The 15,150-nt window shown below is 40.8% G+C and overlaps 1 protein-coding gene across 1 annotated transcript in view; it reads right to left on the bottom strand.

Annotated features, from left to right (window-relative positions):
• Positions 1 to 14,460, bottom strand: part of LOC140574034 (scavenger receptor cysteine-rich domain-containing protein DMBT1-like) — a 38,661-nt gene extending 24,201 nt beyond the window's left edge. Inside the window, exons 1-14 of the mRNA XM_072693723.1 lie at positions 14,406 to 14,460; positions 6,839 to 6,871; positions 6,377 to 6,694; positions 5,969 to 6,274; positions 5,606 to 5,893; positions 5,107 to 5,421; positions 4,705 to 5,013; positions 4,327 to 4,614; positions 3,513 to 3,827; positions 3,103 to 3,411; positions 2,727 to 3,014; positions 1,370 to 1,684; positions 964 to 1,269; positions 590 to 877 (exon numbers count right to left, since the gene is read on the bottom strand). Of these exons, the coding sequence (XP_072549824.1) occupies positions 590 to 877; positions 964 to 1,269; positions 1,370 to 1,684; positions 2,727 to 3,014; positions 3,103 to 3,411; positions 3,513 to 3,827; positions 4,327 to 4,614; positions 4,705 to 5,013; positions 5,107 to 5,421; positions 5,606 to 5,893; positions 5,969 to 6,274; positions 6,377 to 6,694; positions 6,839 to 6,871; positions 14,406 to 14,436 (3,709 nt within the window). The 5' untranslated portion in view covers positions 14,437 to 14,460. The remainder of the gene's footprint in view (positions 1 to 589; positions 878 to 963; positions 1,270 to 1,369; positions 1,685 to 2,726; positions 3,015 to 3,102; positions 3,412 to 3,512; positions 3,828 to 4,326; positions 4,615 to 4,704; positions 5,014 to 5,106; positions 5,422 to 5,605; positions 5,894 to 5,968; positions 6,275 to 6,376; positions 6,695 to 6,838; positions 6,872 to 14,405) is intronic.
• Between the last annotated feature and the right edge of the window lie 690 nt (positions 14,461 to 15,150).

The following is a 15,150-nucleotide window of genomic DNA, read 5'->3' as shown; positions in this document are numbered from 1 at the left end:
TGCCCAGAGCAAATGTCCCTTCCCAGTTTTCAACTCCATACATTCCAATGATGGAGGAAGACAAAATGTTGACAACTGCACATATTCAATACAGTCTATGGCCAAATATGTTTGAATGTGGAATATCAGTCTGCATTTACATCACTGGTTTGCACTAGATGCTGGTCTCCATGACCTCATGACCTTATTGACGTGCAAAAGGCTGTGCACACAAGGCATCCCAGAAACACTGAAGAACTGAAACACATGGTTTTAAAAAGTCCTCAGCACTGTCAAAATGTTATTTGCGGTGACAGAAAACGTGATGGAGGTAAAATTCAAGGCTTCACACACTCGCACTGCTGTCTGTGTGTGTGTATCTGAGCTTGGTCATCCAGTCATGTGATATGACCTCTCCCCAGGGCTAAAATCACAGTACACAATAAAACAGTGAATAGTGAACTTATCTTATATGGACGACACTAACTACAGATGTGAAAGCAACACGACTTGAGACACATTATTAGAGTTTAATATGAGCAATGCAGCTTTCCTTCCATTTAAAAATCTGATCACAATAGGTTACTGGAGACACTAAGTATTGTCTTACCCACAGTGATGCTGATGGAGTCGCTCCTGGATGATGACAGGATGGAGCTGCTCCTCCGGTATGAATACTCACAGCTGTACTGGCCCTGATCTGAGGTCTCCACAGTCAGTGTAAATGTTGTTGAAGATTTAGCTGTTTGGTTTTTTATTGATACTCCATCTTTAAATAAATGGAAGTCTGCAGAGATGGAGGTTGAGTTGGGTGATGTACATCTGAACTGAACAGATTCCCCAGACAACACAGTGGAGTTTGATGAGATCAGGGTGAATGTGGGGCTCTGCAGGACGTCTGGTAAATAAAATCAGTAAATTAATGATGCTTAATGAATGTGCTTTTACAAAAAAAGGTTTTGCATACTAAGAATGGTAGCTTACCTGAGCAGACAACTCCAGCATCTTCACTGTGACTACAATTGTTTATTCCAGGTCCTTTATGAGAGCAGCTCGTGAGGGAGCTTTCACTTCCAGAACAACCAACATCATCCAGAGTTATTGGTCCACTTCCCTGACCAAAGTCGGCGCTATGAAGGGCTCTGACTGCTCTGCCACATCCCATCTGTCTGCACACCACCTCTGCATCATTCATGTCCCAGTTATTACCACACACTGTTCCCCATTGGCCATCATGATAGACCTCCACTCTTCCACCACAGTAACCTGTTCCGTTCACCAGCCTGATGTCTGATTTGCAATTAAAGGAAAGAAAAACATTTGATTGGTTTCAGTAAATGAGGACTGGACTTTAAACAGCATTACAAACTATTAACACAATTTTCCTCACCTGAGCAAGTAACACCAGCATCTTCACCATGATTACAGTTGTGATTGCCAGATCCAGCATGACGGCACTCTGTGATGGACCTTTCAGTTCCAGAACAACCAACATCATCTAGAAGTATCGGGCCACGTCCCTGACCAAAATGAGCACTTCTGTGGACACTGATAGCGACACCACATCCCACCTGTCTGCACACCACTTCTCCATCTCTCATGTCCCAGTCATCATCACACACTGTTCCCCACCAGCCTTTATAATAAACCTCCACTCTACCAGAGCAGGTTCCAGCTCCACTGATGAGTCTCACCTTTAAGCCATCTATCAAAAAGGAAAATAATGCACAGTTTAACCAAAATGGTCTTTCCATTGTATTACAGAACCTCTTGTGTTCTGAAAGTCCTAATTTGTCAAGTCTCTGAACTCCCTGGTCTTCTGTAATCTATCGAAGCAGTATTGACAATATTAGGTTCATGTTATGTGTCCATGTTATGTGTCCCCCATAGTCCACTGGATTATACTCAGCCCTTCACACAATCAGTCTAGGTTTAAACCCATTTCCCTGAAAAAAAAAACATTTCTGCTTTTGAGTCCATCCTGGTGGTATACTCCATCAGGACAAAGGACAATATGAGACTGCTATCCTTGTCTCCCTTCTGGCTCAGCACCTGCAGCAGCTAACAGTGGCTGTCAAACAGTTAACTGTGCCACTCAAGGACGCAGCTCCACTTGCGGCTTGGATTACCCTTGGAATCTCTCACCACTCCCCTTCCAGTGTTGGCCATTGACCGCTCCCCACTCAGGGGCTATCAACCAACAGACCAAATCCGCAATTATGAAAATAGGTCAACATACTGAAAGGATAGCGTTTATTTTGACCCAGGCTCCTGATTTGCAAAAGCAAACCCCACATACTGACTGGCTTTCCAAAAGCATCCATCAATGGGGACCCCACTGTAAAGCCTCATGTTCATGCCCTGTCCTCCTGGAAAGTCCTGGTACACATAACCTAAATTCCATTGACATGAATAAAATACCTAAGGCTTACCATGACCACCTGGAGGTTTTCAGTACACGAAACACAGAGGTCCTTCCACCTCATCTGACCTTTGACTGCACTATCGAGCTGATGCCTGGCACTGTACCCCCTAGGGGGCATCATGGAAGACTACATCAAAGAATCCTCTCTCTAGGCCTGAGATTGCAGTATACAATAAAACACATGAACTGTGAACTGTTTGTATTTTGGCAACACTTACTACAGATGTGAACATGATGTGACCCGCTTACTATCTAATCACAACAGATCACTGCAGACATATTTCAGAAACGGGTATAATGAAGACACTTATTATTGTCTTACCCACAGTGATTCTGATGGAATTGCTTCTGGATGAGGACAAGATGAAGCTGCTCCTCCGGTATGAATACTCACAGCTGTACTGGCCCTGATCTGAGGTCTCCATAGTCAGTGCAAATGTTGTTGAAGATTGAGCTGTTTGGTTTTTTATTGATACTCCATTTTTAAATAAATGGAAGTCTGCAGAGTTGGACGTTGAGTTGGGTGATGTACATCTGAACTGAACAACATCCCCAAGCGACACATTAGACTTAGATGATATAAGGGTGAATGTGGGGCTCTGCAGGACGTCTGTTAAAGAAGTAAATTCAGTAAATTAATGATGATTAATGAACGTTCTTTTTCAAAAAAGTGTTGTATACTAAGAAATTTACCTTACCTGAGCAGACAACTCCAGAATCTTCACTGTGACTACAATTGTTTATTCCAGGTCCTTTATGAGAGCAGCTTGTGAGGGAGCTTTCACTTCCAGAACAACCAACATCATCCAGAGTTATTGGTCCAGTTCCCTGACCAAAGTCGGCGCTATGAAGGGCTCTGACTGCTCTGCCACAACCCATCTGTCTGCACACCACCTCTGCATCATTCATGTCCCAGTTATTACCACACACTGTTCCCCACTGGCCATCATGATAGACCTCCACTCTTCCACCACAGTGACCTGTTCCGTTCTCCAGCCTGATGTTGCCTGATTTGCATCATAAAAAATAGAAAAACATTTGATTGGTTTCAGTAAATGAGGACTGGACTTTAAACAGCATTACAAACTATTAACACAATTTTCCTCACCTGAGCAAGTAACTCCAGCATCTTCACCATGATTACAGTTGTGACTGCCAGATCCAGCATGACGGCACTCTGTGATGGAGCTTTCAGTTCCAGAACAACCAACATCATCTAGAAGTATCGGACCACGTCCCTGACCAAAATGAGCACTGCTGTGGACACTGATAGCGACACCACATCCCATCTGTCTGCACACCACGTCTCCATCTCTCATGTCCCAGTCATCATCACACACTGTTCCCCACCGGCCTTTATAATAAACCTCCACTCTACCAGAGCAGGTTCCAGTGCCACTGATGAGTCTCACATTTAAGCCATCTATCAAAAAGGAAAATAATGCACAGTTTAACCAAAATGGTCTTTCCATTGTATTACAGAACCTCTTGTGTTCTGAAAGTCCTAATTTTTGAAGTTCCTAAACTTTAAATATTACATAAAATCACAATGGTGTATGAATAAGCACATGATCTTTAGTCATCCATCTTCAACTGTTTGGGTATTCAATGTGCAAATCTTATTGTGGCAACAAAAAAACCTTTGGTGGAGTTGGCTGCTGCTAAAGGTGGTCTACCGGATATTAAATTCAAGGGTTCACTTACTTTTACGAGCTTGCAATGTGGATGTTTACGCAATGTACTCAAACACATAAACAGTCTTCTGATCACATGTGGATAACACCAACTACAGGTGGGAACCCATGAGACTCGTTTACTTAAACAAGTGATCAAAGATGTGTAGATGTTGATCACAACAGGTCACTGGAGATGCCCTTAAGACACAATTCTAAAGTTAGCTTATTGTAAATCTGAGTTCTTACCCACAGTGATGCTGATGGAGTCGCTCCTGGATGATGATATGATAAACCTGCTCCTCCGGTATGAATACTCACAACTGTACTGGCCCTGATCTGAGGTCTCCACAGTCAGTGCAAATGTTGTTGAAGATTGAGCTGTTTTGTTTTTTATTGATACTCCATCTTTAAATAAATGGAAGTCTGCAGAGTTGGACGTTGAGTTGGGTGATGTACATCTGAACTGAACAACGTCCCCAAGCGACACAGTAGACTTAGATGATATAAGGGTGAATGTGGGGCTCTGCAGGACGTCTGTTAAAGAAGTAAATTCAGTAAATTAATGATGCTTAATGAACGTTCTTTTTCAAAAAACAGTGTTGCATACTAAGAATGGTAGCTTACCTGAGCAGACAACTCCAGCATCTTCACTGTGACTACAGTTGTTTATACCAGGTCCTTTATGAGAGCAGCTTGTGAGGGAGCTTTCACTTCCAGAACAACCAACATTATCCAGAATTATTGGTCCACTTCCCTGACCAAAGTCGGCGCTATGAAGGGCTCTGACTGCTCTGCCACATCCCATCTGTCTGCACACCACCTCTGCATCCCTCATGTCCCAGTTATTACCACAAACTGTTCCCCACTGGCCATCATGATAGACCTCCACTCTGCCATCACAGTGACCTGTTCCGTTCTCCAGCCTAATATTGCCTGATTTGTCATAAACAATATAGAGAAATATTGTTTTAATAAATGAATAAAAGATGTTAAACAGAATTACAACCTAAAAATAATTTTCTTTACCTAAACAAGTAACTCCAGCATCTTCACCATGATTACAGTCGTGATGACTAGATCCAGCATGGCCGCACTTCATGATAGAGCTTTCAGTTCCAGAACAACTAACATCATCTAGAAGTATCGGGCCACTTCCCTCACCAAAATGAGCACTGCTGTGGACACTGATAGCTCTGCCACATCCCATCTGTCTGCACACCACGTCTCCATCTATCATGTCCCAGCTATCATCACACACTGTTCCCCACCGGCCGTTATGATAGACCTCCACTCTACCAGAGCAGGTTCCAGCGCCATTGACGAGTCTCACATTTAAGCCGTCTATCAGGAAGGAAAATAATGCACAGTTTAACCAAAATGTTCTTCCCATAGTGTTACAGAACCTCTTGTGTTCTGAAAGTCCTAATTTGTGAAGTTCCTGAACTTTAAACATTACATAAAATCACAATGGTGTATGAATAAGCACATAATCTTTAGTCATCCATCTTCAACTGAGAGTTCTTACCCACAGTGATGCTGATGGAGTCGCTCCTGGATGATGATATGATAAACCTGCTCCTCCGGTATGAATACTCACAGCTGTACTGGACCTGATCTGAGGTCTCCACAGTCAGTGCAAATGTTGTTGAAGATTGAGCTGTTTGGTTTTTTATTGATACTCCATTTTTAAATAAATGGAAGTTTGCAGAGATGGACGTTGAGTTGGGTGATGTACATCTGAACTGAACAACATCCCCAAGCGACACAGTAGACTTAGATGATATAAGGGTGAATATGGGGCTCTGCAGGACGTCTGTTAAAGAAGAAAAATGTTTAATGAATTTTCTTTTTCAAAAAACAGTGTTGTATACTAAGAAATTTACCTTACCTGAGCAGACAACTCCAGCATCTTCACTGTGACTACAATTGTTTATTCCAGGTCCTTTATGAGAGCAGCTCGTAAGGTTGCTTTCACTTCCAGAACAACCAACATCATCCAGAATTATTGGTCCACTTCCCTGACCAAAGTGGGCGCTATAAAGGGCTCTGACTGCTCTGCCACATCCCATCTGTCTGCACACCACCTCTGCATCATTCATGTCCCAGTTATTACCACACACTGTTCCCCACTGGCCATCATGATAGACCTCCACTCTTCCACCACAGTTATTTGATCCGTTCACCAGCCTGATGTCTGATTTTCATAATCAAAGGAAAGAAAAACATTTGATTGGTTTCAGTAAATGAGGACTGGACTTTAAACAGCATTATAAACTATTAACACAATTTTCCTCACCTGAGCAAGTAACACCAGCATCTTCACCATGACCACAGTTGTGATGACCAGATCCAGCATGACGGCACTCTTTGATGGAGCTTTCAGTTCCAGAACAACCAACATCATCTAGAAGTATCGGACCACGTCCCTGACCAAAATGAGCACTGCTGTGGACACTGATAGCGACACCACATCCCATCTGTCTGCACACCACGTCTCCATCTCTCATGTCCCAGTCATCATCACACACTGTTCCCCACCAGCCGTTATAATAAACCTCCACTCTACCAGAGCAGGTTCCAGTGCCACTGACGAGTCTCACATCAAAATTGTCTACTAAAAGTGTGAACAAACAGAGTTTTATTAGAAAGAAATTTTGACAATTAGACTTGACGATAGTCTTGTTCATTATTCCTTTTTTAGTTGTTTAATGGTGTGTTCACATTATATCCACTGTTATTCAGTAAAAAGGAAACTCACCAGTTAACAGTGAAGTGCTAAAAACATTGGCTACTGAAACAAAAAAGAGATTTTTCATTAAACAAGTGATAGAGGAATAACTTTTTTACACCTTCATTAACATCTTGAGTGATTCAAATGTGGACAACAAAGAAACAAAAGTTGCCTTAAATGAAAAAGGTTCAATTTATAAATAATAAATGGTGAAGAAGGTTGAGGCCAATGTATTGCCACTTAATATGATTAAGAAAGTACATAAATTCATTCATTTAAATTGAAGTTTATTAGAACTACACTGTTTATATTCAATTTGTCAAAACCTCCTTCTGAATATACATTTTTATAACATAGATATTGGAAGTTATGTAACATTAGATTGGAAGGAGGAGCTTTCCAATACCAAGCACTCTGTCTGAGGTGGAGGAAAGAGATTACTGAGAAAGAAATGTTGCAAGTCATACTACAAAATCCCGTCCGTCAATTGGCAAGCCTCTTACGGCAAAATGCCACAGATGTGGATGAGCTGGTGCAGGTTGGAGACAGACCTGTCTGAAGCAAAACAAAACTGGGAGAGAGATATCCAAGAGCTAAAGGGAGAGACAACACCTTATAAGTACAGTCTTTTGGTCCTGGCCAAACACGTTTTGTCCAATATGTTCCCCAGCCAGGGAACTGTCTTACCCTACCTCTTGAGGTCTGAAGATGAGAACTGTCAGACAAGATTTATTCTCTTATACAGGAAGCCTGCTGGGATAAAGTGAGGAGGAAAAGAGAGACCTGGAAATCTTGTAAAGCTTTCTTCTAGCCAATGGGCAAAGTCAACCTGCCATGAATAGGATACAACTCAAGTTTCCCTTGCACAACCACTGGTGGCAACATTAATTTGATGTGATGGCTAATCAAGATCTGGTTTTCCTAATCATAAAATTGGATTTTTGAAGTGGAACTGGACGTCCATAATTCTTCATATTTTCTACCTCAAGAATGTTCTAACACTTTTTTTCCTTTTGACAGATAAGTCCAGAAAGTCCTTCCAGGCAACAAAACCGAGTTGCACAGGCATATAAAGAACCTGGTGAACAGAGATGACACAAGTCACCTTGGAAGGTGGGAGTGTAAAGCAGCAACATCTCCTGACTGGTCATCAGTCTGCACTAAACACTGCAGTGGACACACCACTACAGTAACTCATTTCATTATTACCATTCAGGAATTACCTCTATGACAGTGTCCATACAGAGCCTTCATTAACAAACATGACCTCATGAAGGAGGCATTTTAGAAAGGGAATTATAAGACCATCAACATCACCATGGTCATCTCTGGTTGGGCTGGTGCCTTAAAAGGATGGGGGTGTTAGGTTCTGTGTTGATTACAGAAGGAACATCTAAACCCATCGAGATGGCTATCCAATGCCTCAGGCTAGAGAGATCTTGATGTATCTCCATGGAGCCACCATATTTAGGGAGAAACGGAACAGAAAACTGCTTTTTTGTGCCTTTGGACTGAAGAATGATGCTGCTACCCCTTAAAAATGATGGGGTTCATCCTGAGAAGGCTGAAAGGGCAATGTTGTTTTACGTATATAGACGACATAGTTGTCTACTCTACTTCAACTCTACTGGAACAGTTAAATTCAATTCAATTATTTTGAAATGTATCTATATCAATACATTTTAATTGAATTCAATGGAACAGCACTTACAACATCTAAAAAAATGTTCAGGTATCCGTGAGGCTGGGCTCAACCTGAAAAATGTAACCTCTTACAGTGAGAATTTACTTTTTTGGAACATGTGACATCTGCTGATGGTATCCAAATGGATCTCAGTAAAGTCAAAGCAGTAAGGGACTTCCCTGAGCCACAGTCTGTGAAGGAAGTACAGAGGTTTCTGAGAATGGCTGGTTGGTACCATTGTTTCTGTCCACATTTTGCTGACCAGCCTGCTTGTTTAAATGCTCTGAAAAGGAAAAGGGGCATGGGTGTGTGTGGGTATGGACTGGTGAATGTGGGTATGAGACCTTAAAAGCACCTTCAACAACCAGTGCTTATGCCACCTGACTTCACAAAATGCCTCCAGGTGAATGCCAATGACACAGGACTGGGAGAAGTGCATTTATAGAAGTTGAGGTGCAAGAACAAGTAATTGCCTACAGTTCCAGGCTTTTGAGAGGGCAGAGCTTAATCACACAACATTGGAAAAAGAGTGCTTGGCTGTAGTCTGGCCAATTAAAAAATGGAGAGTTTACTTAGAGGGACAACACTTTGAAGTGCTGCAGATGCTGCACACTCCTGGGTGTTTAACCATCATAAAGCCCCTTAAGGCTGACAAATTGGGCAATTCAGTTGCAGGGCTTAGATTTTACTGTTTAGTATAGAAAGTAATGTAGTACTAGATACTCTGTCTATACCTATAATGCATCGGCACCCCAGCTGTTGTCTTTTCCCATTTGCTGGGCTGAAACAAGCAGACCCAACCATGCTCTCTTTGAGAGGTAAGGCCAAAGATAAGGAAATGCGAAGGGTTAAGTTGCGACAGTTGAGTGAGGCATATTGGCCAATAATTAGAAAGACCTACTGCAAGGAGTGAGAATCCTGTTAGGAGTACAAGCCCTGACTCACTGGATTAATGCAGTCAGCACCCATGGTTAAACTGTGGTATATGCTGGGCATTTCACCTAAATGACTCAGCAAAATGAACCCCTGCTCATTATATACCTGAAGAAGTAGCTTTGAAAAGAAAACTAAATGTACCTCTGGAAAGGTTCCTAAACCAAGCCCCATCTGCTGACCATGATGCATACAATGTCATACAAAGACAGTAAGATCTCATCTAATTGGTCCAGGAGAACATGGAAAGGGCCAAGTCTAAACAGTCTAGATATTACAACTGCCAGAAAATGCCTGTGAAGTTCCAGAGTGGAGATAAAGGTCCTGCACAAATAGTGAGAGCTGTAGGTTCTGTCAATGATCAAAGTTGCACTCCTTAATGATCCTAATAACAGAGACACCATTTATGCTGGGCTCATACTACAGGTACTGTTCTGTGTGCTTTACTGCCTCCAACCTAACATGGAGCAGTGGCTATAGTGACTCATTGAGGTAAAAACAAGTATAAAAGGGTAGGAGTACACTCACTTTGGTTTGACGCTGTGAATTGACTCATTGCTTCGTAGCTTTTGTCCTCTCCCCTCTTGTTTTCCAAAGCATGGCTTCGTAGGTTTTTGTTTATTCCCTTTCATTCCTGCCACGCTCCTTCCTAATTTTAGACGCCCAAGCACAGCTTGTGGTTTTTGTTGTTCATTTTTGTCTGCCCCCTTAAGCACTGCTCAGTGAATTTTGGTTTTCCCTATTATACCTTCCAAATGTTATTATTCCCCTATCATCGCACCTGCTCTCACCCTCCCAGACCCTGTTTTGTTTGGCCCAGTCCAGGTTTGTGTGTCATCTTAGTTTTGTGTTTTGTGTTGCTGTTTGTCCCTAGATTGCTCCTTTTTGTTTTTGCTTCCTTGCTTGTATTCCCTTGTGTTCTTACAAGGGACATGTTATACTTAAGATGAGTCTACTAATTAACATCACAGATGTCTACAATCTTGTAATCAGTCAGTGGGCCTATATATAGGGCTACAGGTAGTCACTGTGCTGTTTGGTGACATGGTGTGTACCACACTCAACATGGACCAGAGGAAGCGAAGGAAAGAGTTGTCTCAGGAGATTAGAAAGAAAATAATAGACAAGCATGTTAAAGGTAAAGGTTATAAGGCCATCTCCAAGCAGCTTGATGTTCCTGTGACTACAGCTGCACATATTATTCAGAAATTTAAGATCCATGGGACTGTAGCCAACCTCCCTGGAACGTGGCCGCAGGAGGAAAATTGATGACAAATCAAAGAGATGGATAATACGAATGGTAACAAAAGAGCCCAGAAAAACTTCTAAAGAGATTAAAGGTGAACTTCAAGCTTAAGGAACATCAGTGTCAGATCGCACCATCCGTAGTTGTTTGCACCAAAATGGACTTCATAGGAGACGACCAAGGAGGACACCATTGTTGAAAACAAATCATAAAAAGACTAGACAGACTAGACTAGAATTTGCCAAACTAGATGTTGACAAGATGAGACAAAAATTTAGCTTTTTGCTAAGGCACATAAGGTCTGTGTTTACAGACAGAAAAATGAAGCATATCAAGAAAAGGCTCTACTGTGAAACATGGAGGAGGCTCTGTTATGTTCTGGGGCTGCTTTGCTGCATCTGGCGCAGGGTGTCTTGAATCTGTGCAGGGTACAATGAAATCTCAAGACTATCAAGGGATTCTAGAGAGAAATGTGCTGCCCAGTGTCAGAAAGCTTGGTCTCAGTCGCAGGTCATGGGTCTTGTAACAGGATAATGACCCAAAACACAGCTAAAACACTCAGGAATGGCTAAGAGGAAAACATTGGACTTTTCTGAAGTGGCCTTCTATGAGCCCTGACCTAAATCCTATTAAGCATCTATGGAAGGAGCTGAAACATGCAGTCTGGAAAAGGCATCCTTCAAACCTGAGACAACTGGAGCACTTTGCTCATGAGGAGTGGGCCAAAATACCTGCTGAGAGGTGCAGAAGTCTCATTGACAGATACAGGTCATTTGATTGCAGCGATTGCTTTAAAAGGTTGTGCAACAAAATATTAAGTTAAGGGTATTATCATTTCTGTCCAGGCCTGTTTCATAGTTTATTTTTTAAAATAATTTTGTTGAAGCATGGTTGAAAAGCAATGTCTGATTTTCATTGGTTATTTATAGCATTTTTATTTGCTATTACTTTTGTCAGATTCAAGTTATTTTGTCCTTATTTATCACGTGTGTAGTGCCCACCTCAAGACAAACATATAGAGAGTGATGCCAAAAAAAGTGACCAAAATGTGACATCTGGGAAGGTGAAAAGATTAAGTAACATATCGCAGGTAATATAACAGACTGACAAAGAATCAATTGATGCAGATGCAAATTATGTCCATGGGGCTGGTGGTGGGTAAAAAGGGGAGCAATGATGTACTGAAGAGGCAGGGTGGGAAAGCACAGTTAAAAGGAGGAATAAATGCTCTTGGGACTGTGTTGATGTGGCTCCTGTTTAAGGTAACATTGGTAAAAGAGGAAGTCAGTTACCACAGCTGAACCTTAAAGGAACAAGCAGTTGGTGGAAGACGCTGGCTCAATGGGAAGGCAAGGCCCTGCTGAGAAAAGGCTGATGGAAGGTCAGACCCTGTAATTGGAATAATATAATGTACCCAACCTCTAAAAGAGGGAGCGGGAAGGAGTTTTAGGAGGATTAGTAAAGTAACCATATTCCCACAATACAGCAGTTATGTGATGCCCATTGCAACGTTAAACCCATTACTGTCATCACCCCAGTAATAATTGATTTATTGTATTAGCTTTATCTAAGCCTAGCTGGTTGACACAGCCTGTCACATTTAACCTTTCTGTCACTTTAACAGCAGTCACTCGACTTTGCTCTCTCAGACACTTTTTTTTTCAGACTCTCAACTGACTAATATACATTCATTTTGCTTGATATTCGCAGTGTTTGTGTTTGGCTCAATATTTCTGTTTTTGTGATATCCTACAGATCTCCATGCTTAGTGGACGGTTCTTCCGACAAGCACCCAAACAGAGCGAGGTTGTATGTATTAGTGAACCTGGTTTACACAACCTTCCGATGAGCACTTTTTAGCTCAGAAACACTCCTGATTATCAAATTCCAGTATGATCTCTAAGACATGAACTGTTTTAATAGTCTTTACAAGCAAAAAAAAGAAAAAAACAAACAAATAAAAAAAATCTAATTTATAGAAATAGCTAGGATAAGATTTATATGTCATGTGTAACTACCTCCAAAAAATATTTTGTCATTTGTAAGAATAAAAGTACATCAAACTAAAATTGGCCTATTGTCCAAGTCTGAATGTATAGATTGGTGTCAAACCCCTAGATGGCAGTATTGTTCTCTTCTGATTGGATAACCCTATATCTTGATACATATCGTATCACCACACTCTTCAATACCCTGCCCTAATGTTTAACACTCCTCCATGCTACCTTACCTCCTGCACCTTTATTTCTTGCTGCAACTTTATTTCTTTTCTATTTTCCAACCTTCTGTGCAGTAGTTCTTTGGCTATCATCATCTCTTTCACAGGTGTTGGAATTCACATTCCATAAAAGGTATTTATGATGAAAAATAACATTTTCATGATATTATAGTTTTCTACAGTTTTAGAGAATTTTTATTGGTAAAAACCAACAACTTTTAAACAGTGTACATCCTGTTTCCATTCTCTAGTATAAAAATGAATTGCCCATCCTATATACACTTTATAAGGAAACTAATGGCATAATCACCTTAATAAAATGAATGGGCAACTTTAATTTGTATTAAAATGCAGACTCATCTCAAAGAACACAGAACATGATCTGGGCAAAAACAACTTTTCTTCTGCTTGTCCACATTTGAGTTTGTCATAGTAAATATTAATACATTATATATATATATTATATAATTATAATATTTGTATGCATGTTTGGGCACCCATTCAACATTACCAACATTTTGGAAATAAACAATAAAGCATAACAGGTCAAATGTGCCATAATCTCTGTACACACCACATTTACATTTATATATACTACGTGTACACATACACATTATAGACAAAAGTAATTGGACACCTGCTCATTTTTGGTCTTTAATCAAGTTAATTAAAAAGAGTTTATCTTGCTTTTGTTGAGGTTCTATTGAGGCTTTTCTAAAGTCTCTACTAGATTTTGAATTGGAGCATAGCTGTAAGAATTTGATTGCATTTAGCCACAATATCGTTAGTGAGCTCAAAATGTTGGATGATCACCATCACACCTCATCTCCAAATCCCCAACTCATCACAGAAGTATTGGGTGGAGCACCATCCGTCATTCCAGAGAACACAGTTCTTCCACTGCTCCACAGCTCCTCAATGCTGGGGGGCTTTATACCCCTCTAGCCCACGCCTGGCATTATTAGGCAACATGGAGCCAATAGGGTCATGTTTACTAACTGTTTCAGAGAGTCCTATTCTATTGGCAGTATTACAGGGACTAGACAAGCTGTATGTGTGTGCATTTGCACATCTGTGCCAGCAATGGGTGCAAGTAGCTGAATGCATTCATTAGAAGGGGTATCCTTAAACTTTTATAAACTATGAATATGTGAGTGTACAGATAGATGTGAATAGTAAATAAAAATAAAAACCTTACTGATATACAGAGATATAAAAAATAAACTATTATACATAATAATTATGTCACATTATTACGGATCATATAGGATGCCACATGTCTTCTGCATAATATTTATGTAATCTTATGTATTATTTAAAAAACAAATGCAATTTATTCATATCTCTGTATACATTTATTTTTTATTTGTGTCTGCTCCTTTATTATTGCTATTGTACTGTTTGCTGCTGCAATTTGTAAACTGACCAGGGTGCCCAAACGTTTGCACTTGCACATACTGTCAGTATGGATACTAAACACACAGCAATATAAAAATAATCTAAATGAATTTACCCAGCATTAAAGTGAGGTGAGGTTTCAGCATCCTGGTCCTTAGCTCCTTCTTCAAATCTCTGTTCAGCCTGACTGTAATACAGTAAACACTAAGGCTGTCTGCAAACAGCTTAACACTGAGGAGGCTCGATTTCTGCTGATGGTTAAGAGAGTTGGCAGTTTTGGTTCCCTTTTAAACGTCACTTGTTTTCACAATGCTTTCCTGTTTTCCACAATCCACACTCTAACAACAGTGACTCCATCTGGACCGGTCTTTCAGTAACTGTCCTCCACTGTGACATATGGAGTAGTGTAAATGTACAGGTATTATAAAGGATCTCTCATCTTAGACACACTGTCTGTATCTTTCACTAATTGATGATCAGAAGTGGACTTCTGGTGGTCTTTCTCCCATTTGCATTACTGTAATGGACTTTTCACTGGCTTACCTCAAAGCAGTATAGATGGACAACAGCTTGTTCAGAATGCAGCAGCAAGAGTTCTGACCCGAACACGACTGAATGGCACGTTACCTCTGCGTTAGCAGCACTCCATTGATGCTTTTATTTGTTTTAGGGCCATTAATGGGTTAGCATCTGTTAGCATCACTTCACAACGATGTATCAGATCTGTTCCTGTATCAAAACACAAAGAAAGTGGTGAGGTGGCATTTAGTGTTCATGCTCCTAAACACTGGAACTGCATCCTCAGCTTTTTAATTTAGTTTTCTTACAGTTTTCTATTGATTTTGTCTTTCTGTTGATTA

Source organism: Salminus brasiliensis, chromosome 12 (genome assembly GCF_030463535.1).
Source record: "Salminus brasiliensis chromosome 12, fSalBra1.hap2, whole genome shotgun sequence".
In the NCBI taxonomy this organism is placed as follows: Eukaryota; Metazoa; Chordata; class Actinopteri; order Characiformes; family Bryconidae; genus Salminus; species Salminus brasiliensis.
Note: the sequence above shows the minus strand (reverse complement) of the source record. Positions and strands in the feature narration are given on the sequence as shown.